The sequence below is a fragment of the Perognathus longimembris genome, chromosome 8, assembly GCF_023159225.1.
Source record: "Perognathus longimembris pacificus isolate PPM17 chromosome 8, ASM2315922v1, whole genome shotgun sequence".
Classification (NCBI taxonomy): Eukaryota; Metazoa; Chordata; class Mammalia; order Rodentia; family Heteromyidae; genus Perognathus; species Perognathus longimembris.
The window spans coordinates 24,909,329-24,936,647 of NC_063168.1; the positions used below are offsets into that span (position 1 = coordinate 24,909,329).

The following is a 27,319-nucleotide window of genomic DNA, read 5'->3' on the forward strand; positions in this document are numbered from 1 at the left end:
GAAACAATATTTACATGTATTGAAACATCACATTATACCCTACAAATGTGTATGTGTGTGTGCACTAGTCCTGGGTTTCCACTTCTCTATTTCCTAGCCTCCATCGCTAGCCATTTGGTTTAAGTGGTCATACACTCATTGTGCTTATACTTGTACATCTCTAATAAATGATGTTTTTTTCCGGTCCTGGGGCTTGACATCAGGGTGTGGGCACTGTCTCTGAGCTGCTTTGCTCAAGGCTCACACACTTGAGCCACAGCACCACTTCTGGCTTTTTCTGAGTAGTTTATTGGAGATAAGAGTCTCATAGACTTTTCTGGCTGGGGTGGCTTCAAACTGTGATTTTCAGATCTCAGTCTCCTGAGTAGTTAGGATTATAGGCCACAGCCACCAGTTCCTGGAAAATAATGATACACTTTTATTTATTTATCTTTGGTCTGGGTACTAGGGCTTGAACTCTGGACCAGGACACTGTCCTTTAACTTTTTTGCTCAAGGCCGGTGTTCCATTACATGAACCATGCCTCTACTTTTGGCTTTTTAGTAGCTAATTGGAGATAAGAGTGTCATGGACTTGGAGTTAGAGGCATGGCTCAGGTGGTAGGACACCTGCCAATGAGCATAAAGTGTCAGATACCAAGTTCAAGTCCTGGTTTCTCACAGGTGTGGGGGGGAGGGGAACTACCAGAAAACATCTCATGGACTTTTCCGCTCAGTATGGCTTTGAAGCTTGATTCTCAGATCTCAGCCTCCTGAGAAGCTAGGATTATATGTATGAGTCACTGATGCCTGTGTAAATAATACTGAGCATTTCTCATCCTTATTTAGCCACTTGAAATTATATGAAAAAAAGCCACATTTCCTTTGATTCAATTGAAATTAACTATCTAGAATGGGAAAATACGTAGATTAAGAAGTTTCCAGGCTGGGGATATGGCCTAGTGGCAAGAGTGCTTGCCTCGTATACATGAGGCCCTGGGTTCAATTCCCCAGCACCACATATACAGAAAGCGGCCAGAAGTGGCGCTGTGGCTCAAGTGGCAGAGTGCTAGCCTTGAGCAAAAAGAAGCCAGGGACAGTGCTCAGGCCCTGAGTCCAAGCCCCAGGACTGGCAAAAAAAAAAAAAAAAAAAAAAAAGAAGTTTCCAGAACTGGAAAGAAAAGGAGTTGATACTTGACTACTGTCTGGTATGAGGTTGCCTTTTTGGGGTGGTGAAAGCTTGTATAATTCCATGGATATAGTAAAACCTCTAATCTGCATCAATTTTTAAAAAGGTAAACATTCCAGTAAATGAATAGTATGTTAGGTTTTAGTGTTTTCTTATTTATTTGTTTTGCCAGTCCTGGGGCTTGAGACACAGGGCCTGAGCACTTTCCTTTGCTTCTTTTTGCTCAAGGCTAGCACTTTACCTCTTGAGCACAGTGCCACTTCCAGCTCTTTCTGTTTATGTGGTACTGAGGAACTGAACTCAGGCCTTCATGCATGGTGGCAAGCACTCTACCACTAAGCCACATTCCCAGTCCCTAGTATTTTGTTCTTTTTTTTTTTTCCTTTTGGTTGTGGAGCTGGAACTCAGGGCAGTGCTGTCCCTGAGCTCTTTTGCTCAAGACTAGCACTCTATCACTTGGAGCCACAGAATCATTTTTGGGTTTTCTGGTGTTTAATTGGAGATGAGCTTTATAGGAAGTCTGGTCTGGCTTTGAAACACGATCCTCAGATCTCTGCCTCCTAAGTAGCTAGGATTACAGGCACGAGCCACCAGCACCCAGAACCTTTTTAGTGTATTTGAGACAGTTTTGCTAGGTAGCCCAATCTGTGAATAGTATGTCAGTAAAGCTGTTACTATTCTCAAATGCAAAAGGACTAATTTCTTGTTCTTACAAATAATTCAGGAAAAAAAAAGGCAGAAGTGGAGCTATGGCTGGAAATGAAGCTGTAGAGTGCTAGCTTTGAGCAAAAAAAGTGCAGGGACAGCATTTAGACCCTGAATTCAAGCCCCAGAACCAGCACAAAAAATAAAAATTCCACTACAATTAAGGGTAAAGGACATCAATGAGAGCTAGGGTTGTATATTACTTGCTAGGACATGCAGGGTCTAGGTTTGATCCCCAACAACACACACACACCATAAAGAAGAATTTAAATGTGTGAAGATACTCAACCACACTGTAACAACAGTTATTTTTCTTTTTTTTTCTTTTTTCTGTCATGAGGCTTGACTGGGTGCTGTCTCTGAGCTTTTCTGCTCAAGACTCTACCACTCTACCACTGTGAGCCACAGCTTCACTTCTGGTTTTCTGGTGGTTAATTGAAGATAAGAATCTCCTGGACTTTTCTGTCTGGGCTGGCTTTGAACTGCGATTCTTGGATCTCAGCTTCCTGAGTAGCTAGGATTGTAGGAGTGAGCCACCAGCACCAGCTCAGAATGTTTTGTTTTATTTTGTTTTGAAGTGATAGGGTTATGGGTATACTTTTGGGGTAGGTAACTAGTATGCTCAAAGGTCTGGGTTTGATCTCCAGCACTGCATACACAAGATTAACACTTGTGCAAGGTGGCAGAAAAAAAAAAAAAAGAAATGTCACTGCAGTAATGAGGATGTGGAGAAATGATCTAGGAGAAATGATCTACATTGTTGGTATGAGTATAAACTGCAACACCCTTGAAAAGGACATAAATAAATTGAATGGAATACACATACATTGCCATAGCAATTCCATGAGCCATATGGAATTTAGATTCCCTAAGATTTTATGAACTATATTCGCACATGTGTAAAAAGTCCATAAAGGAGCTGGATGCCTGTGGCTCATGTCTGTAATCCTAGCTACTCAGGATGGTTTGAAGCCAGACTGGGCAAGAAACTCCCTGAGACTCTTACCTCCAATCAAATACCAAAAAGTTGGAAGTGGCTCAAATGGTAGAGCATTAGCCTTGAGCACAAATGCTCAAGCACAGCACCCAGGCCCTGAATTCAAGCCCTGGACCAGCATACACACACACACACACACACACACACACACACACACACACACACACACACACACACACAGTCCCTAAAGGAACACTGTAAGATCACCACTAATGAGATGGGTAGCTCACACCTCAGGCTGAGATCTGAGGGTCACAGTTTGAAGCCAGTCCAGGCAGGAAAGTCTGTGACTTTTTTTTCTCCCCAGTCCTGGAGCTTGGACTCAGGGCCTGAACACTGTCCCTGGCTTCTTTTTGCTCAAGGCTAGCACTCTGCCACTTGAGCCATAGCACCACTTCTGGCTGTTTTCTATATATGTGGTGCTGGGGTGCAGGGTTTCATGTATACAAGGCAAGCATTCTTGCCACTAGGCTATATTCCCAGCCCAGTCTGTGACTCTTATATCCAATTAACCACCAGAAAACTGGAAGTGAAGCTGTAGCTCAGAGCGGTAGAGCCCTAGCCTTGAGCAGAAAAGCTCAGGGACAGCACCCAGGCCCCTGAGTTCAAGCCCCACAACTGACTCCCCCCCAAAATGGACTGATAAGTAATACATTTCAAAATACATTATGGAGTGACAAAAATTGTAGTGTTTTGTGTATAACTCAGCTCTGAGAGATATGTGTTTATTGCTTCAGAAGTGACTTGGATTTGGGAAAACAAGAGGGTGGGAAGAATGTTTACTTTTCACTGTCCCCTACTGCTTGAATTTCAATACCTGTGCTAGTAAGTTAATAAACACTTTCTTTTCAAGATAGGGCAGGGTTTCACTAGGTAGCCCAGGCTGGCTTCAAACTCCTGGTTCTTCCACTCTCAGTGTCCAGTGCTGGGATTACAAGCATATTTACCACACGAACACAGATTCTATATTAAAGTGTGTATACTTGTATATTTAACTTGTAACCAAGCGGGCGGGGGGAGCTCAGGACTTGAAATCCACAAAGTATCTTGCTGATAGTTGCTTCTGGGCAAGTTCACAACTATCGGTTTTCTCCTAAAGAGTGCGGGGGACGGAAGTGGGAAACCAACAACCCTATCTAAGCTTCCCTGAAGCAGTGTTTTCATCCAGGCACTACCGACTGTGGTACTAGGTAGTTTGGTGGATGTTTAATGCTTTGGAAATGCACTTTGGTGAAGATAAAGAATAATTACTATAGATTTAAAAAAAAAACAGCGTACTTGTTACGAAAGGTACTTGACAGTTATGAATTGCTCCCCAAATCTTGTTTAAATACAATTTTACTAGTCATTTAAAAATGGAATTATGGCTCAGACTCGACGAGTGTCCGCCACAGGCCGCAAGAGTTTGGAATCGAATAGATTCCTGTCAAACCACAAGTGAGATCCCACTCTGACCACGCGCAGCCTCGGCACGGCGGGAGAGGCACGCGTGGGGCCTCCGGTTCCCTCCCGCCGACTTCCGGGACACACCTGTCCTGAGACATACATCCTTGGGACCTTCTTCCCAGCATCCTCCCCGTGCGACCGCTCACTTCCGGTGCCAAGCAGGCCCGAGAAGCATAGCCACGCCAGCACCCAGCTTTTGGGACGCACTCTCCACCTTCACCCCTCCCCACCCCCCACCCTATACACCGCGTCCACCGCCGCCCAGTCCTCTCTCATCACGATCCCTTACCTGCCCTGCGGTCCCCCCCTCCCCCGCGGGCCGACGGCCCGTCGCTGACGACCGCCCTCACCTCTTCTCTCTTCTCCTGCCGCGGCCTTTTACAAACGGGGCCAAACTACTCTCTGTAACGACGGCCCTCATTGGCTAGAGCTGCTCACGTGCTGCAAGTGCCCGCCCGCGTAGCCTCGCATGATCTGATGGGAGTTGTAGTTTTTTCCTGGCCAGCGGGGGTGGGGGAGTGGGCGGTGAGAATTTCGGGTGGAATACGGAGGTAGCTTTGGGGACATGGATAGTGCTAAACTCAAGGCTTTTCTTTTTGGAGGTTAAGGTGCTTCTGGCCTACCTTATGGTAAGCAATTGACAAAGCTCCTCGGCAGGTTCTAACTTCAGGCTGGAAACTGATGTAAAAACTCACGTGAGATTTTCTACCTTAATTAACAGATGTCAATTGCGATTTAGTTTTTGGAAGTCCTGTCCACCAGTGTTCCTTCTAGATTTCACTTTGAAGCCCCCCTCCCCCAACTAGACTTTCTTTTCTTTTCTGTTTTGTCTGGTCCTGGGGCTTGAACTCAGGACTTGTGTGCTTTGGCCACAGCGCTTCTTCCCGCTTTTTCTAAGTAGTTTATTGGAGAGTAGAATCTCACAGACTTTTCTGCCTGGGCTGGCCTCGAACTATGGACCGCAGATCTCAGCCTTCTGAGTAGCTGGGATTACAGGCGTGAACCACCAGCGCAGGGTTCCTCATGATTTTCAAATATTAGTTTAAATAGTTGAAATAAGCTTCCTATATATCCTAGTTCTGCTTCTTTGAAGCACACAGAATAAACCTAATGTTCTAGACGAGCGCTGATGGCTCACACCTGTAATCCTAGCTACTCAGGAGGCTAAGATGTGAGGACTGTGAATGGAAGCCAGCTTAGGCAGAAAAGCCCATGAGACTTTTATCTCCAAGTACTCTGTATGCTAGCTATACAGGAATTATGAAGAGCAACACTCTTGCATATCTAGTGAATTATGTGAGTTGTGCTTTTGTCATTAAGTTTTCTACTTTAACAAAGATAATATTCATGAAACGTTAAAATTGCTAGTAGGGCTTAAGGTATATAGAGAAAACTTGATTCCACACATTCAGTTGTATATTCAGTGCTAATCTTGAGCACAAAAGCTCAGGAACTGTGCCCAGACCGAGTTCAAGCCCTAGGACTGACACCCCCCCCCCAAAAAAAAAACCACTTTTGATTAATTAATGTAGACATTAACTTCCTATTATGGTGAGAACTTTAGTTCACACATCCCCCTTTTAGTCAATAGAATTCATCTTTTTTATTGAATCACATTTCAATGTCTTCATTATCTTTTCTCATTATCCTCCATGGCTCTGTAAAAAGTTTGATTACCAAACTCTACATAGTTCAACCTCTCAGATAATCAGGCTAGCTCTCTGACCACCAATCTAGACTGGCTGCAAATGGGTTTCACAGTATGTATACAGTGCCAGGAAAGAACCCAATGCTTTGTGCATGTTAGGCAAGTACTTCATTTTCTTATGATCAGATCTGACTTTGTTGCCCAGGCTAGTCTTGAACTCTTGACCTCAAGGAACCTTCCCAGATCAGCTTTCTGACCAGCTGGCACCAGATTCTGTTTGTTGTTGTTGTTTTTTTCCCCTCCCAAACTTAGGGATTGAACCCATATTCAATCACACATGCTGGCAAATATTCTACCACTCACCTACAGCCCCAGCCTTGATTTATGGTGTATATCCAATAGCTTTCTGAACCTGAAACATAACCTTTTGAGAACTTGTTTATCTCAAAGTGCCTATGACAATATTATATGGATATATAATTCATCCAAACTTCTGAAGCAGTATTGTTTCCAATACTGATGCACTGCCAAGAATACAAAACTACCATTATATACAATCCTTTTGCTACTGAACAACTTTTAGGATTTGCTGTGTCTAATGAAAATAATATGGTGGTATGGGTCTTTATTACTGTGTTATTTAATACTACCCTTTTATTTTACTTTATTTATTCCGCCAGTCCTGGGGCTTGAACTCAGGGCTTGGACACTGAGCTTTTCTGCTCAAGACTAGTCTTCTATCACTTTGAGCAATGTTTCTACTTTGTTTCTTTTTTTCCAGTTCTGGGGCTTGAGAACTCAGGGCAAGAGCACTGCACTGTCCTTGGCTTCTTTTTTGCTCAAGGTTAGCACTCTACCACTTGGGCCACAGTGCCACTTCAGGCCTTTTCTGTTTATGTGGTACTAAAGAATCAAACCCAGGGCTTCATGCATGTCAGGCAAGCACTCTACCACTAGGCCACATTCCCAGCCCCTCCATTTTGATCTTCTGGTGGTTAATTGAAGATAAAGAATCTCATGGACTTTCCTGTCCAAGCTAGGAGGACTGAATAGCAGTCCTCAGATCTCAGCCTCTTTAGTAGGTAGGATTACTACTGGTGGTACGAGCCACCAGAGTTTTGCAAATTTTATTTTCTCTTTGCTCCTTCTCTCTCTGACAGTCCTTGGGCTTGAACTCAGGGACTTGGTGCTGTCCCTGAGGTTTTTTGTTGTTGTTGTTCAAGACTAGCATACTTCCACTTGAATTATAGTTCCATTTCAGTTTTTTGGTGGTAACTGGAGATAAGAGTCTTGGTGACTTTCCTGCTCTGGCTTCAAACCACAATCCTCAGATATCTGCCTCTTGGGTAGCTAGGAGTACAGGCATGAGCCAGTAGCATTTGACAGTTTTATTTTTACTTTACATTTTATCCACCTATCTTTTCTCAAATTCTATTCCTGGAATCTGACTGGTTGTATATTGTCATATTAAGTCTCCTGAATTGATCAAACATAAAATTTTCCCCTCTACTTTTTTTTTGGCCAGTCCTGGGGCTTGGACTCAGGGCCTGAGCACTGTCCCTGGCTTCTTTTTTTTGCTCAAGGCTAGCACTCTGCCACTTGAGCCACAGCGCCACTTCTGGACGTTTTCTGTATATGTGGTGCTGGGGAATTGAACCCAGGGCCTCATGTATACAAGGCAAGCACTCTTGCCACTAGGCCATATTCCCAGCCCCCTCCCCTCTACTTTTGACTTTAAAATAAAAAGCAGGGCGCCGGTACCTCATGCTTGTAATCCTAGCTACTCAGGAGGCTGAGATCTGAGGATTGCGGGTCAAAGGTAGCCAGGGGCAGAAAATTCCCCATGAGACTCTTATCTCCAAGTAACCACTCAAAAACCAGAAGTGGCACTGTGGCTCAAGTGGTAGAGCAATAGCCTTGAATACAAAGAGGCTCAGGGACAGCACCCAGGCTCTAAGTTCAAGCCCTACTACCGACAAAAAATAAATAAAAGGTAATAGCCCCCATGAAGTAGTTGTTTTTAGAAATCATCACTCATATAAAAGGTTGTTTTTTTTTTATTTCCTACAAATACATTTTGTTTTCCTAGTTGAATTGTAACTCAGGAGTATCCTACAACACTTAGTAAATATAACTACTCCTTTTGTAACTGAAATCTGTCCTTCAAACATGGGACAGAATTCCAACACACATATAAAAGGAAGATGAGCAAACATGGGGATAAAACAGAATGAAAATTAAAATATGAATATCAGAGACTTTTAACAGGGAGTTATCAACAAGGAAAATGGAAACCTTGGTTTTGTAACTAGTTCAATCTGCAGAATACAGATTCTTTGTGGTACTAAACCAAACCCAACGCAAATCACAGAGTCTGGAATAGGATTAAAAAATATTTACAAATATCTGATTGAGTATGTACAATATGGCTTGGCCAAAAACAAAATTTTCACACACAATAATCACTTCAAGAAATCCCACAGGTTATAGAAAACATAAAGGAACTTTAATATCCAAACAGTCAGGATAAAGAATACTGGATTAATGATTCATTAAGAGTGAATCACTTCAGGTTCTGTACAGTACCAGAGTAAAATCTGAACGCATATTGCAGAGAATGAAATCATTTTTGAAACTCTAATTTTCTTACCTGATACTAATACCAGTGCAATTTTTTTTGATTGAAAAATTATTAAATGATTTGTCACTAAGATTCAAACCAAAGTTAGCATTGTTCCTGAAATGTGAATCTGTTCAGCAGTAACCTTTTCACTGTGAAAACTGGCACCACTTTCTTCTCAAAGAGAAGTTAATGTACATTTTAAGATTTGTGTAATATCACAATGTACTGTAGCTAATAAAAAAAAAAACTGTATTACTTGAAATTGGAAGTGGAGCTGTGGCTCAAGTGGTAGAGCACTAGCTTTAAGCCAAAAAGCTCAAGGACAGGGCCAAAGCCCTGAGTTCAAGTCCTAGAACCCGCATTAAAAAAAAAAATTAGCTGTGTGCCAGTGGCTCACACCTGTACTTGTGATCTGAGGATCACAATTTGAAGCTAGTCGGGCAGGAAAGTCCATGAGACTCTCACCTCCAAAAAACTACAAAAAGAGCTGGAAGGGGAATTGTGGCTCAAATGGTAGAACACTAGCCTTGAGCACAAAAGCTCAGGGATAGCACTCGGGCCCAAAGAAAATGATATTACATGAAATAGCCAAAATGAAAGGAAAACCATACTTTTGTTCAGATTTAATTACTTATGTCCAAATAAATTGTCCTGCAGTCCATGAGATACACAGGAAATAAAAACTGTTTTTTAATAGGAGAAAATAATGAGTCCTTAAAAAAGAAACATAAGCCAGAAGAATCTAAAAGTAGCTTCCTGATTTATTTTTTAGTATTTAAATTAAGCTATGTATGGTTGTATGCCCTGATCTGTAGAAGTTACCAAGGAAATAACATTTCCAAAGTTTCTAAATATTTAAAAAATTACTCATCTTTCATAAAGCAAATTTTAATGTATCAATACTTAAAAATACACAGTGACTTATGAAACATCAGTATGACTGCATAGAATTGAGCTCCAGAGAATTTTACGCTTAGTGCTGTCTTTCCTGGGCTTTGGGTACTGGGATGTATTGGTTTAGAGACTAACCTAGAGTCATTTGCTCCAACCAGGAAGACACAGGCCAGGAAACTTTTAAGATTTCTCAGACCTTTCTTTTTTGTTCCTAAATAAAATGCTAGGAGCTCTCTAACCAGCCATTAAAATACATATACAAGGGATCTTTCCTCTCTGTGAGTCAAGGAGGAGGAGAAAGAGGTTTGTGACCTTTTCTGAAACAAAACAAAACCAAAACTCCCACAACTCTTCTGAGAGACTGAAATGTACGATAAATTTCAAAAGGAGAACAATGCCATCAAAGATTCAACTTCTTAATGCCTGGAGCCATTCCAATATAACGAAGTTGGAAACTCCAAGATAGGTGAAAAAAAAATCAAAATAATGATTGCACTGAGGATTCGCTTCTTTGAAGACTATTTAAGGAGGTAGGATTTTAAGGTTTGTGTGTTTTTTGTTGCAGTTGTTTTTATCTTTTGGCCTCTGAACATTTAAAAAGAAAAAAAGCTTTGCCTGGCTGGTCCTTCAGGTTAATTTTGGAGTTCACAATGAATTCCAAGCCTGACATAAGAATATTCTACAGTTTCACAGCTATCATTTGTACACATTAAAATTAAGTTGATTTACTCTTTTAAGTAAATCTAACTAGAAAACAGCAAATTAATATATTCCTTTACGTATGACTTTGTATCTCAAAATTCTTCAAAAACAAGAGCAAATGACTTTGTATTCCAAGACTACCAAAGTATGTATTTGATATTCACATGCACACAACTTAAAACCTTCTAAATCTCATGTCAACTCTGAATGATGCCTTAAAGAAGAAAATGACACAAAATTTGCTAACTGTGCAAAAATATTAACTTGCTAAAACATTTTACATTAAGGAAATAATACATGTAAATGTAGAAGTTGACACATAAAATTGACATGGCATAAGAACATCACATTTCAGAGATTTTCCTTATTAACAAGTTTTTGTTTTTACAGTTCCATACTGGTACACAGCGAAGTTTGTCATAGAAGATAAAAGTCCTTTAAACAAATCTGACAGGGAAGTCTTGAGGCACCTTCTCATATAAAACACAAAATGAATTACAATTATCAATCCATCTGAGAAAAGTTTCAATCTAAGTAAGCATCATTCCTTTCCATTTGTGTATTTTATAGAACTTTAATAAGGCAGGACAAACTTGTGAAAAAATGTAGAATATAAAAATGATGTAAACTAATAATTTATATTTTTAAAAAACCTAAAGGATAATAAAGAAGATAGAATAGCTGAAACAATGCCTATTTGTTTTTTATCCTACAAGAAAATTGTGCACAAGCTTAAAGATTACAAAGAACTTCTAGACTTTGCACAGGTTTGGTTTTTCTTTTTCTTTTTAAAATTTTTATATTATGTTTTAAATCATACCAGGAATGCAAACTAAAACTGCACACTACTTTAGTGGAAAAAAGTTCAAAATTGTGCAATTTTCTGCCTCTTAATTTTTAAAAAGTGGCAGCAATCCCTGCATTTCTACTTGAAACAAGGATCTGAAAAACTTTATCAGAAAAGTTAATGAAGGCAAAAATTGGCAGACATCCAGCATCTTGTTTCTTTTTAAACAGTGTGGATGATAAGTAATTTCATGATTAAAAAATGAATTTTTAAAATAAATACATTGTATCTGACATTTGCACTGACTGATTTGATAAATCTTTAAGTAAACAACTGGCTTTACTATACTTTCTGTAGCCTCAAGCCACTGGCTTTAGGTTCTGAAGTCCTTTTTCACTGGGTTTCATACCCGGCTACTCGGTATCCCGCAGGCTGACTAGGCAACATGCTGCCATTCTGTCCTTGAGGTGGCTGCACTCCATAATTTGGTCCCATCCAAGGTGCAGAAGATGGTGTCTGACTAGTAGGAGAATAGGAACAAACGGGGGCGGGGGGGGGGGGAGGAAGACATCACTGGTTAAAACAATGTTACACCCAGAACAAAACAAATAACAAATACAAGGGAGATGAAATATGCTTTTTCTTAGACCCAAATATAAGAATAACTGTTACGTCAGAGAAAGCAAGGGCAAAAGTAAAAGAGCTTGCTTTTATTTTTTATTTTGTTTTAAATTTATTTATTAATTGAACACAAATTTTTTTGACAAGGTGTTGTGCAAAAAGGGTACAGTTACATAGTAGGGCAGTGTGTACATTTCTTGTGATATCTTACGCCCTGTTTTTCTTTTCCTTCTCTAGGTCAGGTAGACATATATACAATACACAATGTATCAAGAACATATACAGTAGCTACGTGGCCAAGCCCAAGAAAATTCGCCTAGGGCTTTAAACGTAATGTCGATATTAGACAATATGTAGACAGTAGTCTTATATGAACATACATACATAGCTTTTGAGCTATTGTATTCCATTGAGAGGTCAATTTTTGACCTTTATATGTTGAATAGTTGTTTGGTTTTAGTTACATACTGTTGGGTCGCTGCCCCAATCCTGTAGGAAATACCATTTGACAAGCAGTTTTTGGTTTCACAGACCTGGTCTCTACTGTAAAGAGCTTGCTTTTAAAAGCAGGCATATCATCTATGTTTAATTTGAGCAGCTTAATTATTTCAGCTAAAAAAATAACCTTAATCTATAATTATTTATTTAACTCATAAAAACACATCTTCCATCTCAGAAAGGAAAACTGTCTATTATATGAATCAAACTCAATCATCTGATATAAGACCTAACAAAAGGGTTGGGGAGTAATAAAAATGGTAGAGTGCCTGCTGAACAAACGTAAGGCACCCGCTTAAAATCTGTTTAAAAAGGGGCTGGGGATGTAGCCTAGTGGCAAGAGTGCCTGCCTCGGATACACGAGGCCCTAGGTTCGATTCCCCAGCACCACGTATACAGAAAACGGCCAGAAGAGGCGCTGTGGCTCAAAAGTGGCAGAGTGCTAGCCTTGAGTGGGAAGAAGCCAGGGACAGTGCTCAGGCCCTGAGTCCAAGGCCCACGACTGGCCAAAAAAAACAAAAACAAAAACAAAAAAACAAAATCTGTTTAAAAAAATGAAAATAAAAATTACCATTTAAATTAAGAAGCTAGACACTGGTGGCTCATCCCTATAATCCTGGCTACTCAGGAGGCTAAGATCTCAAAGCAGTCTGCACAGGAAAGTCTGTAAGACTCTTACCTCCAACCACCAGAAAACTAAGTGGCACTGTGGCTCAAAGTGGTAGAGCACTAGCATCGAGCAAAAAAAGAGCTCAGGGATAGCACCCAGGTCCTGAGATAAAACCCCAAAACCAACAAAAACAAACAAAAATTAAAAAACAACAACACAATTATCAACATTACAAATATCAGATTATTTTTTAAATTGTAAAATATTTTGACTCTGTTTTTCAGTAATGTAGGCAAAACAGCCTTTCAGGGCGTATAAAAAGGCTTGAAATAATTGGATACATCAATAAGCCCTTTTGTGTGTTTGCGTGTGTGTGTTTCTGTGCCAGTATTGGGGCTTGAACTCAGGCCCTGGACACTGTCCCTGAGCTTTTCTGCTCAAGGCTAGTGCTCTATGACTTGAGCTACAGCTCCACGTTTGGCTTTTTGGAAGTTTTGGGGACTTTCCTGTCTGGGGAAGGCTTTGAACTGCAATCCTCTGATCTCAGCTTCCTGAGAAGCTAGGATAGAATAGTACCTGCAGGTACTATTCAGGACCCTGGATTGAATAAACCCTTTTGCACATATAAAAGCATACTGAGGCCAGGTGCCAGTAAGCTGTGGACCTTGGTCAAGTGAGCAAATATAAAAATGGAGACACAAACAAGACTGAAGCGGCTTACATTACTGATGTGGTGCAAACAAGGGAAAGGACTACAACATTCTGGGAAAAGGAAAGTTCCTAAAGCAGCCAGTTATCATGAAAGCCTTTTCTTGGTGTCTAGAAGCCACATGAAGGGAGGTTAGTTAACTACTACCAAATAGGGGCCTGAAGGTATGGCTCAAATGGTCAAGTGTTTAATCTAGTAATTAAGGCCCTCAGTTTACACATCAGTACAGTCAAAAAAGGTAACACATTTTTCCCCTTTAGGTAAAAAATGTTACTAATAGTTACATAGAATGGCCAAGTAACAATCAGTTATATACAATTTAACATTTATTAAGCATTTCTTACTAAAAAATTAGTTAAGCCACTTCAACCTACTCAGGAGGCTGAGATCTGAGAATCCCAGTTCAAAACCAACCCAGGCAGGAAAGTGTGAGAATCTTACATGCAGTTAACCACCAGAAAACCGTAAGTGGTGCTGTGGCTCAAAGCGCTAGCCTTCAGCGAAAAAGCTCAGAAATATTGTCCAGGCCCTGTTCAAGCCGCATGACTGACAAAAACAAAAACAAACAAACAAAAAAACCTAGAGAGTTAATGTATTACCAAAATTTATATGACAAATTTTATTTCAGGGCAACATTTTTTTTTTCTGGTCATGAGGCTTGAACTCTGGGCCTGGGCACTGTCCCTGAGCTCTTCAGCTCAAGGCTAGTGCTCTACCACTCTGACCTCAGTGCTACTTCCATTTTTTTGGTGGTTAATTGGAGATAAGTCTCACAAACTTTCCTGCATGGGCTAGCTTTGAACCTCGATCCTCAGATCTCAGCCTCCTGAGTAACTAGGATTATAGGTATGGTGCCCAGTGATAAATAGCATTTAAATATTCAGAAGAATTAGGCCTTTTGGTTCCTCTCAGGATAAAATTTTAAAACAAAATATATAAAAATATAAATTAAAAACCACTCTAAAGTCCTTTAAAGTCTACAGAGGCATAATTATACCATATTACCTGTTCATTATTTAAAATTTCTTTTGACATTTTCTTTTTTTTTTTTTTGGCCAGTCCTAGGCTTGGACTCAGGGTCTGAGCACTGTCCCTGGCTTCTTTTGCTCAAGGCTAGCACTCTGCCACTTGAGCCACAGTGCCACTTCTGGCTGTTTTCTCTATATGTGGTGCTGGGGAATCGAACCCAGGGCTTCAGGTATACGAGGCAAGCACTGTTGCCACTAGGCCATATTCCCAGCCCCTCTTTTGACATTTTCTATAGTTAATAAAGGAAAAGATTGATTGTACTTACTTAAAGCCTTGCTGGTTCCATGGCTGGCCATACATTCCATATGCAGGTACTTGCCAACCATTAGGCATGTACTGGCCAATCTGTTGTGCATTTCCATACCACTGTCCCCACTGGCCATAAGCTTGTGGATATCCAATTTGATTCTGCTATTAGGTAAAATTATGACAGATAATTTAGTATTAGTCAACGTTACCTGTACATTCATTTATTCCTAATACATCACACTTGGGCAAAACACAAGAGGTCATCATAACAATTAGTATACACTTAAAAAAAGAAAAGAAATGATAGGAGTCGATCTATAGCTCGCTCAGTGGCAGAGCATTTGTCTAGAATATTAAAGAGCCTTGATTAAATTCTCAGTGCCATGCAAAAGAAGGAAAAAAAAGAGCTAATTGCTTAAACTCTACCTGATGCTCTAAATGCCATAGTCTTTGGAAGGCAGCATGTGATGCCCCAGTAATAAGTAATTAACTATAATGTTTTAAGCGTTTGGTAAATTATCCACATGATTATTTCCTTTAGATTGGGAAAATAAAAAAATTACTTATTCCTATACTCAGCTTACTTAAGAACTCTATAAGGGTAGGATTTTTGTCCTCCCACCTCCATGTTCCATTTACAACTTCCTTATAGAAGTCATTAAGGGATTCAGATTGAACCACTTAACGCTGACTAGAAAAACAAAAAACAGAAAATCTGGAAGAAAATGCTAAGGTCCTAAATATACTTATAGCTTTGTGAATAAATCTACCAAGTATTAAAAAAAGATTTAATACCCTGTTAGGTTTGTCGGAGTATTTTAAAATCCACTGTGTGAGCATGAGTCAATTGAGGCGGTTACACTCATCATGTCACCACTGCAATCCATGAAACACCACTCTGGAACTATAATACACGTAGGAAGAGCCCTTATATACTATGAATTGAGCTTGAAACTTATTAACAAGGATTATCAACAATCTTCACTTAAATGAACTTAAAACTAGCCTAGCAATTACTTCCCATAGTCAAGGACCCTCTCACCTGTTGCACAGGATTAATCATATCAAGAGTTTCTTTGCCCCAATAGCATTTCACAACATGACCTTCAATGGTAGTACCATTAACAGAAACAATTGCATGTGCTGCACTTTCATGGGAATTGAACCTATTAAAAACAATATTAAGAATCACCAATATAAATTATTTTAAATGTTGATGAGTAAAACCTTTTTTTTTTTTTAATTAAGAAAAGCTGGGTGCCCATGACTCACACCTGTAGTCCTAGCTACTCAAGAGGCTGAATCTGAGATTGCAGTTCAAAGCTGGCCCAGGAAGGAAAACCCACGAGATGCTTATCTCTAACCACCAAAAAATCTGGAAGTGGGGCTATGGCTCAAGTGGAAAAGTGCTAACCTTGAGCACAAAAGCTCAGAGACAGTACTCAGGCCCTAAGATCAAGCCCCAGGATTGGCATTAAAAAACAAGACAAAACAAAACAAAACAGGGCTGGGAATATGGCCTAGTGGCAAGAGTGCTCACTTCCCATACATGAAGCCCTGGGTTCAATTCCCCAGCACTACATATACAGAAAACAGCCAGAAGTGACGCTGTGGCTCAAGTGGCAGAGTGCTACCTTGAGCAAAAGGAAGCCAGGGACAGTGCTCAGACCCTGAGTCCAAGCCCCAGGACTGGCAAAATTAAAAAAAAAAAAATCAGATGAATAAACGTAATAGCCATTTGGAGAAAAAGATTAAAATGAGCCTTTGGAGAAATAGGCACATCACACACACACACAAAAAGGCCTATTTTCTTTTGTCAAAGATCTTGTAATTCTGAAGAAATCTGTATTTTGCTTTTTGTTTTGGTTAGTCCTGGGGCTTGAACTCAGAGCCTGGGCACTGTCCCGGAGCTTCTTTTGCTCAAGGACAGCACTCTTATCACTTGAGCCATAGCACCACTTCTGGCCTTTTCTGTTAATGTGGTACTGAGGAATCAAACCCAGGGCTTCATGCATGCTAGGCAAGCACTCTACTGCTAATCGACATTCCAGCCAACAAATCAGTTTTAATGTAGGATTTTGTGTGCTGGGGTTGGGGGGCGAGTTTGCCAGTCCTGGGGCTTTCACTCAGGGCCTGGGTGCTAGCCCTGAGCCTCTCTGTGCTCTAGTGTTCTACCACTTGAGCCACAGCATCACTTCTGGCTTTTTCTGAGTAGTTTATTGGAGTTACGAGTTTCATGGATTTTTCTATCTGGACTAGCTTTGAACTGTGATCCTCAGATCTTAGCCTCCTGAGTAGTTAGGATTACAGGTGTGAGCCACCAGCACCTGGTTAGGAAGATGTGTTTTATTGGCCTTGGGAGGCCAGAAGATATTATGAAACTACATTGATAAGTATGCTACATACTAGAGAAATTTCCATTTCTTATAATCATGATAAATGTTCAAACACGTCTCATGTCTAGGTCAATCTTGAACTAGTAGGCTCAAGTGTTCTTCCATCTAAGCCTCCCAAACAGTTAAGCCTACATGCAAACTATGGTAAATTCTTAAAAAAGATTATGAAATACCCAAATATTATTTGGAGTTAAGAAGCTTTGAAAGGAACTATCCCTACCGAACAAATGAATATCCTTTATCTGGAAAGACTCGAATTTCCATTATTTGTCCAAATGGTGAGAAAGTCTGACGCATTAGCTGTTCTGTTAAGCAAAAAACAAAAACAGAAGAAACCACACTAAGTTGCATTAAAAACCTACCAATATTAAGATCCTCAGTTTAAAAGTTAGTATCAAGATGTCACAATTAGTTTCTATACCTGTTAATCCAGAAGTAACACCTCCACAGTACACAGTACAGTTGTTTGGACTAGATTGACTGACAACCTCATCATATGATAGCTGTTTTGTATTTGCTGGAGACAAAAAAAGTTTTGTATTTTCAATTCATGAAATAAAATGTTCAGGAGAAAGGTAGTATTAACTACACTACTTTAATGATAATATTTACCTTGATCAAAATACTTATACATATATGACATCTGAGTTTAGGATTAAATCTCCCCCAAGAATATCTACAAAAAAAATTACCAAGTATTCTCTCTTTAGCAGAAGACTTGATAATAAGGACAATTATTTAAGTAACAAAAGTGAAAACTAGGTACATTTCTGAATAGTAGTAGTCTTGATTTGCTTCTCATCTATTTCTGCAATAAGTCTCTGGACACAGCTCTAACATTTAAAATCTAGTGTATTTTTCTCCAAAATTTCACATTTCCTTTTCTTCTCCATACACCTACACTCATATGTATTCTTTGGAGCTGGAGGTTTTCTGGTTGCCCAGTTAGTTCTGATTTGTCTTCCACCAAGCCACTGGCCACCCATCTGTTGAATGGCGTTTTCGGCATCCTGTTCCATATGTTGGAAATGATAAAGAAGCCACAATTAGATGATGTTATCAGCAACATTTAAAAATGAAAATGGCGTTATGAAATACACAATAAATGGTAGCTTTCCAAAAATGCAATAGTGCTTTATTATTTGTGCATCTCTATTTGGTAATAGGCTTTGGGAATGCTAACTATCTAAGAGTCCTGAGCACAAAGATCCTAATGACATAGCTATTATAGAGTTCATGCAGCAACTCAACCCATTACAAATGAAAGTTCTTACTTTATGTAATCCAACAAGCTTGTTAATGACAGTACTTTTAGGAAGTCAGAATAAAAGGAAGATTTTCTTTTTAAGACCTTTGTGTGGGAGCAGTGGATATACTCTGAAAGAAAAGCCAACAAAATGGAATAGGGAGAAACAAAGTAAGCACAGAGGACTAATCAACCCCTAGATTTCTGCTTAAGAAGTTTGAAGAGGGGCTGGGAATATGGCCTAGTGGCAAGAGTGCTTGCCTCATATACATGAAGCCTTGGGTTCGATTCCCCAGCACCACATATATAGAAAACAGCCAGAAGTGGCGCTGTGGCTCAAGTGGCAGAGTGCTCGCCTTGAGCAAAAAGAAGCCAGGGACAGTGCTCAGGCCCTGAGTCCAAGCCCAGGAATGGCAAATAAGTAAATAAAAGAATTCTGAAGAACTGTGCTAGCTCTTACTAAAATATGAAGATAGAAGGAGGAAAGCAGTGATGAAGAGTATATGAGCAGGGTACCAGGGCCTCATGTCTCTATATAGTCCTAGGTCATTAGGGCTTTGTGCTCAGGCCTTTTCTATTCAAGGCTATCACAATACCACTTGAGCCACATCTCTATTTCTGGCTTTTTACTGGATAATTGGAGAAGAGAGTCTCACAGATTTTTTGGCCTCGGCTGATCCTCAAATCTCAGGTGTGAGCCACAAATACCCAGTACAACAGTGAGGTGTTTTTTCGTTTGTTTTTGCCAGTTACGGGACTTGAACTCAGGGCCTGGGCAATGACCCTAAGCTTTTTTTTTGCTCAAGGTTAGCATTCTACCACTTGGATCACAGCGCCACTTCTGGCCCTTTCTGTTTATGTGGTACTGAGGAATCAAACCCCAGGGCTTTTGTGCATGCTGGACAAGCACTCTACCACTAAGCCACCCTGTAGTGATTTTTATATAGTGGAAAATTACATATTTCATAATCTCAAGAGGGGGAAATTAATTCCTAGTCTACTCAAGTCCCCAACCTACACTAAACTAAAAACCTGTGAATCAATCTTTAAGGAATTCACACTAACTGTAGTTACCAATACTCTGTTTAAGGTTTTTGTCTCTTTCCAAAATATTATGCTGTGATAACAAAGCAAAACCAAATATATTTTTGTTTTTTGTGGGTCCTTGGGCTTGAACAGCACCATTTGTGTTTTTTTCTGAGTAGTTTACTGGAGGTAAGAGTCTCATACATAGCCTTTCCTGCCTGAGCTGGCTTCAAACTGAAATCCTCAGATCTCAGCCTCCTAAGTAGGTAGGAAGGTAGACATTAACTACCAGGTGCCCCAGCCCTGACACTCATATCTCCAATTAACTACCATGAAGCCAGAAGTAGAGTTGTGTCTCCAGTGGTAGAGTATCAACCTTGAGCTTAAAGCCAAGGGACAATGCCCATGCACTGAGTTCAAGCCCCAATACTAGAGCAAAAACAAAACAGCAATAACAATAAAAAAAACATATAGAACTAGGAAAAAAAACATGAAAATTAAACATTACTTGACATAACCCAAGAATCATTACATCACAACAAAAATACTTATCAATTTTAAATTCTTAATAAAGTAAAACCCTAAAATAATTTCATAATGATTTTTTTTCTGTAATGCTGGAAAAAGAACCACAAGGTAAGCAAGCGTCCTACCATTGAGCCATACTTCCAATCTTTTTTGTCTTTATGAAACAGGTTCTTTCTATGTCTCAAGGCTAGCCTTGAACTTGTAATCGTCCTTCTTTAGCCTTCAGAGCATGCTTCAGCATGACACAAGTATCCTACTTCAACATGCACCACCACATCCAGGTATGAAAAACTTTTATCAGAGAAGCTATAGTGCTTTTGTACTTACCATAGACAAATAGTAATAGTAATATAAACAAAACCTTGGTGCCAGTGCCTCTTACCTACAAGCCTAGCTACTTAAGAGGTTGAAATCTGAAGATCATTATTCCATGCCAGTCAAGAGAGAAAAGCCTGTGAGATTCTTACCTCCAATTAACCAGAAAAAAAGTTGGAGCTGTGGCTCTAATGGCAGAGCACCACGCTTCACTGGAAAAAGCCAAACAAGAATCTAAGACCCGGGGCTGGGGATATGTATGGCCTAGTGGCAAGAGTGCCTGCCTCGGATACATGAGGCCCTAGGTTCGATTCCCCAGCACCACATATACAGAAAACGGCCAGAAGTGGCGCTGTGGCTCAAGTGGCAGAGTGCTAGCCTTGAGCGGGAAGAAGCCAGGGACAGTGCTCAGGCCCTGAGTCCAAGGCCCAGGACTGGCAAAAAAAAAAAAAAAAAAAAAGAATCTAAGACCCTGAAGTTCAAGCCCATAAAAAAAAATTCTCCCACTATGCACCCCTTTATTTTACAAATGTGAATCTCTAGCATTTAGCTGCTGTGAATTGTCAGTTATTATATTAAAAACATTACAGTATTTAATATTTTATGTTGACAGTATGTTCAAACATTAAAAAGTACAATACTATTGGCTCCCATTTGTAATGAAAGCTACTCAGTAGGCTGAGAGCTAGAGGATGACAGTTCAAAGCCAGCCCAGGTAGAAAAGTCCAAGAGATTCTATTTCTAATTAATAGGCAAAAAGCCAACCTGGAGGCATGGTTCAAGTGGTATCATAATAGCCAAACAATTAAGAGGCCCTGAGTTCAAACTGTGATATAGACAAAAAAAAAGTACAATACAGTACACATTTGTTCCACCTGTGTTGTACTCAGATGGAAACCCAGAAAAGGAAATCTTGTTCTTTGTTTCTCAGATGGATATTCAGAAAAGGAAATCTTTCCCCAAAGGGGAAAACAAAAAAACACTAACACAAACACTTCACACAAACATATGCCCCTTCCTCTTTATACAAAGTAGTCTTTCAACTACTAATGCACATAGAACTCTAGCTATAATAAAAACTATGTCATGTTTCCTTTTCTCTGAAAAACCAAGAAATTGCCAGCCTATATAAATGGACATTCAGTAAATGTTTGTAGAATGAAAGAATAATTTAAGTGTTTGTGTTTTTCCCTCCCCCCCCGTACTGGAGTTTGAACTGAGGGCCTTGAATACTCAGCTTTACTTGGATTGAGCTCTAATACTTACTGAAACAGTGAATTACCAGTGCAATTAAATTAAAGCATGGCAGATAAAGGGAAAATAAAAGTTTTTATTCTTCACTCTTAAAAGTACTGTACATGCACTTCTGATTGAGCTCACCCATTTATTGAAAAAGGAGACAAAGCCATATCCCTTAGACTTTCCTGTTGCCATGTCTTTAACCACTCGGGCATCTCTGAAAACAGAAACAATCAGAAACTAAGATTTGTAAACTCTTTTGTGGATATAAAATGAGAATTTCATGTACAACTCATTTTCAAGTTTCATCTTCATTAAAACTAAACCTTTAATCTAATGTTGCCTTCTATAATACTTATGTATTGGCAAATGAGGCTTTATTCTGAAGATATGCACACCAGTAGCTTTTAAAATATAAGTATGTATAATATACATATTTGCCTCTCACTTCAAAATGTTTTTTTTTTAACTTTTAAATACTAAGCATGGTGAAAGTCCCTATTCATATAAATTACTTAACCACTATAAGGTTCTTAGGTACATTAAAAGAATGGATTTCACCATGCAATTTATAATCTGGTATTTGATATCATATTTTACCTAATCATTGAAGATTTTAAAGAGACAACTGAAAACTAAAAGAAAAATTTGCATTTTTCCCTAAACTATTTAATTTTCTCAAGTCAATTTATACAACCCTTTTGGGCTGGAATAAATTTTAAGAAACTGACATTTCATTTCAGAAATGTTAAATTATTGAGAAAAAATGCTAGACACACACGTTAAGTTTTAAAAGAATATAAGAAAAGATTTTACACTGAATTTTATTACAACATTCATATTAAGATTGATTGGAAACCAGAAGATATAACAGCAAAAATTTTAAAAGTCAGAAAGTAAAAAAGCACGCCAACATTTATCCACTGTGAACCGTAGCTTGTAGTTAGCCAGGGCAATTCTGTCCATTCTTCAGAGACACTCTGCAAAATAACCAGAGCCCTATTATTTGAGATTGAGTAAAAACCCAGCCATGATAGCTACAACTCCATACCTCAAAAAATTGGACTCAAAGTGCGCTTTACGGGCAATCTGCTTTTAAGTTTAGCCAGGTATGTCACAATGCTTGATCTTTTAGGACACATGAATAAAATTGGCACTTTTACAACAAAAACCCAGGTCAGAAAACTATGCAGTTAAATATTAATGAAAATATATACAAGCATATTTTAGATCAATTTAGGAATGATTTCTTAAATGCAGTCAAAATGACTGAGATGCTGAGGAAATGAAAAATTAATATGCCACTTTTGAGTATGTAAGAATATTTGTTAAATTATCTGTATGATACACATGCACTTAACTTCATAGCTGACTCATTTGTATATTAAAACTTGCTAAATTGCCTAAACTCAACAAAAACAAAGTGCTTGATCTGTGTAAATTAGGGAAAACATTATACTCTTATGCCATTTTAATAGGTTACTATTTACTAAAACTTCTTTCATAAATCAAGCACTATTGTGGGCATCCTACAGAGAACATCTTCGGCTTATCATGAGAACCCTTTGACATACACTTATCAACTTGTCTCTTTTGACAACATCAAAACAAGTAGACAAACCAAACTAGAAAAGCACCCTATTAATTGCCAAATAGTTCTTTTAAATTAAGGAATATTAATTCCTTGTGTATGATCTCAACTTAAAGAAAAGGAATAATGCATATATTTCACAATGTGGAATCCTAAGAGAATCAATAGGCTAAAAATATGATGCCAACATATCCAACAAAAAGAAACAAATTCAAATGGGGGTATGGCGAGGCAAGTGCAGAATCCTGAGTTCAATACTGCCTCAATACTGCCAAAAAAGAAACAAAGGAGAAAAGAAGGGAGGGTGTGTGGGAGAGGGAGAAGATGGGAAGAAAAAGAAAGGATGGAAAGTAGAAGAGAAAATGACTAATTTGTAATTAAAAGTTATAAAACTGATAAAATTCGAAGGTCACAACCTGTCTAATCCCAAACTAAAATTCCTATTTTCAGAAAAACCATTTTGGGCAAATAAAAAATTTACCACATCAGCTATTTCAGTATTTCAAACTGTTAGAAAAAGTTTGTCATTTTAAAATTTCATGAAATATCTGCTTGTAAATATGTATAACTTTTACCTGTTTCTCTGTGAAAAGATTCTGTGAATAAGAATCAGAAATAATCTAGATTCCTAAACTTTTAATCATCCTGTGGCTACTGAGGATAAGATGCAAGGTATGGGGGCTGGGAATATGGCCTAGTGGCAAGAGTGCTTGCCTCCAACACATGAAGCTCTCAGTTCAATTCCCCAGCACCACATATATGGAAAACGGCCAGAAGGGGCACTGTGGCTCAGGTGGCAGAGTGCTAGCCTTGAGCTGGAAGAAGCCAGGGACAGTGCTCAGGCCCTGAGTCCAAGGCCCAGGACTGGCCAAAAAAAAAAAAAAAAAGATGCAAGGTATGAAGATTCTCCATATGAAAATAAAAATACATAAAATTCTACACACAGAAATTTAGGCCTTTGAGAGGCCAAGGATTAAACCTCCAAGTCTATATGTCTGAAAACAAGTATTACTGAAATTCTAAAACAGATTAAGAGGAATAATAACTATTTTCTTCAGCTGGTTGCTGGTGGCTCATGCCTTTAATTCTAGCCTCAGGAGGCTAAGATCTGAGGACCCTGGTTCAAAGCCAGCCCAGGTAGAGAAGTCCATGAGACTCTTATCTTAATTTACTACTCAGAAAAAACCCACAAGTGGTGCTATGGTTCAAGTGGCAGATCACAAGCCTTGAGCAAAAGAAACTCAGGGACAGAGCCAAAGCTCTGAGTTCAAGCTCCAAAACTGGCACAAAAAACAAAAACAAACAAAAAAAACCCTAACACTTTATTTTCTTTTATCAATGCTCACAAAGAGAATTGTCATTTATAAGCCCTAATCCTGCTGAACCTTTAAAGTTGGTCATTCCTTTATCACTACACATTGCTATTCTCTTTTAAACAAACTATAACTCTTCAAATAAAATCTTCAAAAATTTATCATCAACACTATGCCATTTACTTTCCAATCCCCTCACCTAATTTCATCTGTTCAAACCAAATCATAGCTAGCATTTCCTTTCTACCACTCTTAGTTTAAATAATACTAGTAGAATAATACTACCAAAAACGCTAAAACAAATTTCTAAACTCAACAATCACTTCTAAACAAGTATTATAAACTTGTTATTATTACTCTTATATGACATGTTTTCATACTATTTCATAGTTAAGTTATTAAACTACTAAAGTTCTTCTATGATGAATGTTACCTGGAGTAAGATATTTGCAAAAGACCTAAAATGTATGATTAACATCAAATGCAAGGGAGACAGTGCTTTATAAAACATCATATGGCACTATTAATGTTTACAGTTCTTTCTTTTTTAAGGCAAATGTCAAAGAAATAATATTTAGCAACTCTTTTTTAGATTGGAATTGTTAGTTGTTATTTTTTTGTTTTGGTTAAACCATATTAAAACAGAATGCATGGTATCAAAATACCAAAATAATTCCTTAGTTTAACTATAACACACTAAAGATTATTATTGAGCTAACAAGAGAACTATGTATGATACTGTAGTATGCACAATAGCAAATTAAACTTAAAAACTACTAACAAACAGGATTTTAAGATAAAGATTTATTCATTAAAGGGAAAGCAACTTTTGCTATTGAATGACTGCTAAACAAAGTAATATTCTATATCAAATGTTAAAACTACTGTTCCAAAAATCACAATAGGTTTTCTAATTCTATAAAATTATTTCTAATTAAAAGTACAGTATTTATTTTCTATTACTTACGATATTCTTCCAAACGGTGCAAAAGCTGCTTTTATATCTTCAGTTGTAATTTCTGGACTGAGATCACCAACAAACACATGGAAATGATCTTATAAAGGGAAGGAAGGGGAAGTGAAAAGAAAAATAGAACTTCAGAATTCAAAAAATAGGAAAATTGATCTAGTAGTCAAAATAATTTACTGATTATAACAAATAAAACTATTCTCTCTATAAAAATCTATCAATTTCAAACATAACAAATCAAGTGACAATACAGAAAAGTTCTTCTAAAAAACTATGATACAGCTAACCCACAACTACTGGACACTTATATTTCTATCTGTACTTAATTATTATACTGGTCTAAGAAAATAAACTAATACTATATAACAAGTTTCAGTTGTGCAAAAATTTAAGTATTCAGTTTCTGTTCTAATAGTAATTCTTTACTTTTGCATTTTACCACTATATTTAGGCTTTACAAATTACAATAGGATAGTGGTTCTGTGAGCTATGTAGACTAGATTTACCTCAGTTAAGGCAACTCACTGAAGCTAGCTACGTGTTATACTTGGCCTAACCATAGTTTGTGAAGAACAATCAAAGAAATACCTTGCATTGCAACAGTTTGATGTTAAAGTATTTGACAGTTTTCTCAAAAGCCAACAGTTTTGGTTGCCCAGACATTACACCATTCAGTTTATGTGAATCCATGTGCAAGTGAACTAAGACTGAAGGCAACAGAATGAAAACAGTAATCCCTTCACTTTATATCAGAACCATTAAAAAAAGCATTGGAGAAAAATATCATCCCATATGTGAAGTTTTTTTTTTAAAAGACAATTCTCAAAAAAAAGAAACATTTAAGAAATGCAAAATGTTTCGATGACTACTTAAAAACAGACACACACACACACACACACACACACACACACACACACACACACCAAATTTGACAAAGTACATTTGGAAAGAAAAGTTACCCCTATGTGGCAGGCCTTAAGCAACATATTGGGTTGCTCTTCGGAAAACACTGTTTCAGGAGCAACTCGAGCCTTGGAAGATGTGGGTATGAAGCCCAGGTGACCTCAGGGAAGTAGGGTATCTTGCCCTTTAGATGGTGAAAGTATTTCTAAGACACCAGCTGCTATCAAGGGGGACAGAGAGCTTGAACTAGCAACAAAATAGTGGACAAGCCACACTTGGTCAACACTGGGAAGAAGGGGGAAAAATATTGCCAAAGAGACAAATAGAAATACTACCTCCTCCCTCCCACCTCCCACCACAATATCAAACATAAAAACTTCAGGTGGTTAGTGAATACCCTTTCAAGAGATTTCATTTTATGTTTAAGAAGATACAATTACCTTGTGAACGCTGTGTGCTGACAACGGTACTACCTGATGACAAAGATTAGATTTGTTCTTAAATTTATTAACACAAACACATTAAATCATATCTTAGGATAATGATCAAAACATTACTGCAAACATGTATGATGTTTATATGCTTTACAATAAAACTATTGGGTATAATAAAAAAAATAAGTTCAGAGAGTATAAAATATACTTACTGCTTGTGTCTTTCTTTTGACTGCTGGGGGTTGTTGCCCAATTCACTTTGACTTCCTAAAAAATGTTTTCACATTTATATTCCACAAAAATAAAAAGCTCAAAATCAGATTTTCATTTATGAACACATAGAATTTCAGGGGATACTAGTTCTGTCCAAAGTTTCAATACTCATCTTTTATATTTATGCAAATAACTTTAACAAATCCTAATCTTTATACATTTTGGTTAATGTTCAAATAACCTTGTTTAAAGGTTCCACTATATTTTCCCTCTTCATCCTTCCTCATTGGCATCCAGTGTTACTATATGTCCTATCCAAAGTTGAATAACTCAAGAAATATTTTAGTATTTACCATGTGTAAAATATCTCAGAAAATACTAACATAAACACAGCTTTCTGGTCTCTAAAAGCTTTATCTCACTATTTCAATGTTAAATGTGATTGACCATTTGCTTTATA

At 38.3% G+C, this 27,319-nt stretch overlaps 2 protein-coding genes and 1 long non-coding RNA gene across 20 annotated transcripts in view; 1 reads left to right on the forward strand and 2 right to left on the reverse strand.

The window, feature by feature from the left end:
- Nucleotides 1–5,079, reverse strand: part of C8H2orf42 (chromosome 8 C2orf42 homolog) — a 29,103-nt gene extending 24,024 nt beyond the window's left edge. The window contains exon 1 of one of the 4 annotated variants that reach the window (XM_048352679.1): nucleotides 4,666–5,079. The gene's annotated coding sequence lies outside the window, so the exon portion shown is untranslated. The other 3 variants (XM_048352676.1, XM_048352680.1, XM_048352678.1) reach the window with 3 other exon arrangements.
- Nucleotides 5,080–9,023: 3,944 nt separating this feature from the next.
- Nucleotides 9,024–27,319, reverse strand: part of Tia1 (TIA1 cytotoxic granule associated RNA binding protein) — a 39,074-nt gene continuing 20,778 nt past the window's right edge. The window contains exons 4-13 of one of the 15 annotated variants that reach the window (XM_048352682.1): nucleotides 26,859–26,913; nucleotides 26,653–26,685; nucleotides 25,307–25,394; nucleotides 21,577–21,652; nucleotides 17,983–18,091; nucleotides 17,503–17,598; nucleotides 17,302–17,386; nucleotides 15,728–15,851; nucleotides 14,702–14,844; nucleotides 9,024–11,489 (exon numbers count right to left, since the gene is read on the reverse strand). In XM_048352682.1, coding sequence (XP_048208639.1) covers nucleotides 11,363–11,489; nucleotides 14,702–14,844; nucleotides 15,728–15,851; nucleotides 17,302–17,386; nucleotides 17,503–17,598; nucleotides 17,983–18,091; nucleotides 21,577–21,652; nucleotides 25,307–25,394; nucleotides 26,653–26,685; nucleotides 26,859–26,913 — 936 coding nt within the window. In that variant the 3' untranslated portion in view covers nucleotides 9,024–11,362. Of the gene's footprint in view, nucleotides 11,490–14,701; nucleotides 14,848–15,480; nucleotides 15,590–15,727; nucleotides 15,852–17,301; nucleotides 17,387–17,502; nucleotides 17,599–17,982; nucleotides 18,092–21,576; nucleotides 21,653–22,217; nucleotides 22,416–25,306; nucleotides 25,395–25,897; nucleotides 26,686–26,858; nucleotides 26,914–27,319 lie in introns of those variants that run through there. The other 14 variants (XM_048352681.1, XM_048352685.1, XR_007211859.1 and 11 more) reach the window with 14 other exon arrangements.
- LOC125356304 lies at nucleotides 23,558–24,023 on the forward strand. The gene is made up of 2 exons (XR_007211866.1): nucleotides 23,558–23,698; nucleotides 23,922–24,023. It is a non-coding gene; the product is annotated as an uncharacterized LOC125356304 (long non-coding RNA).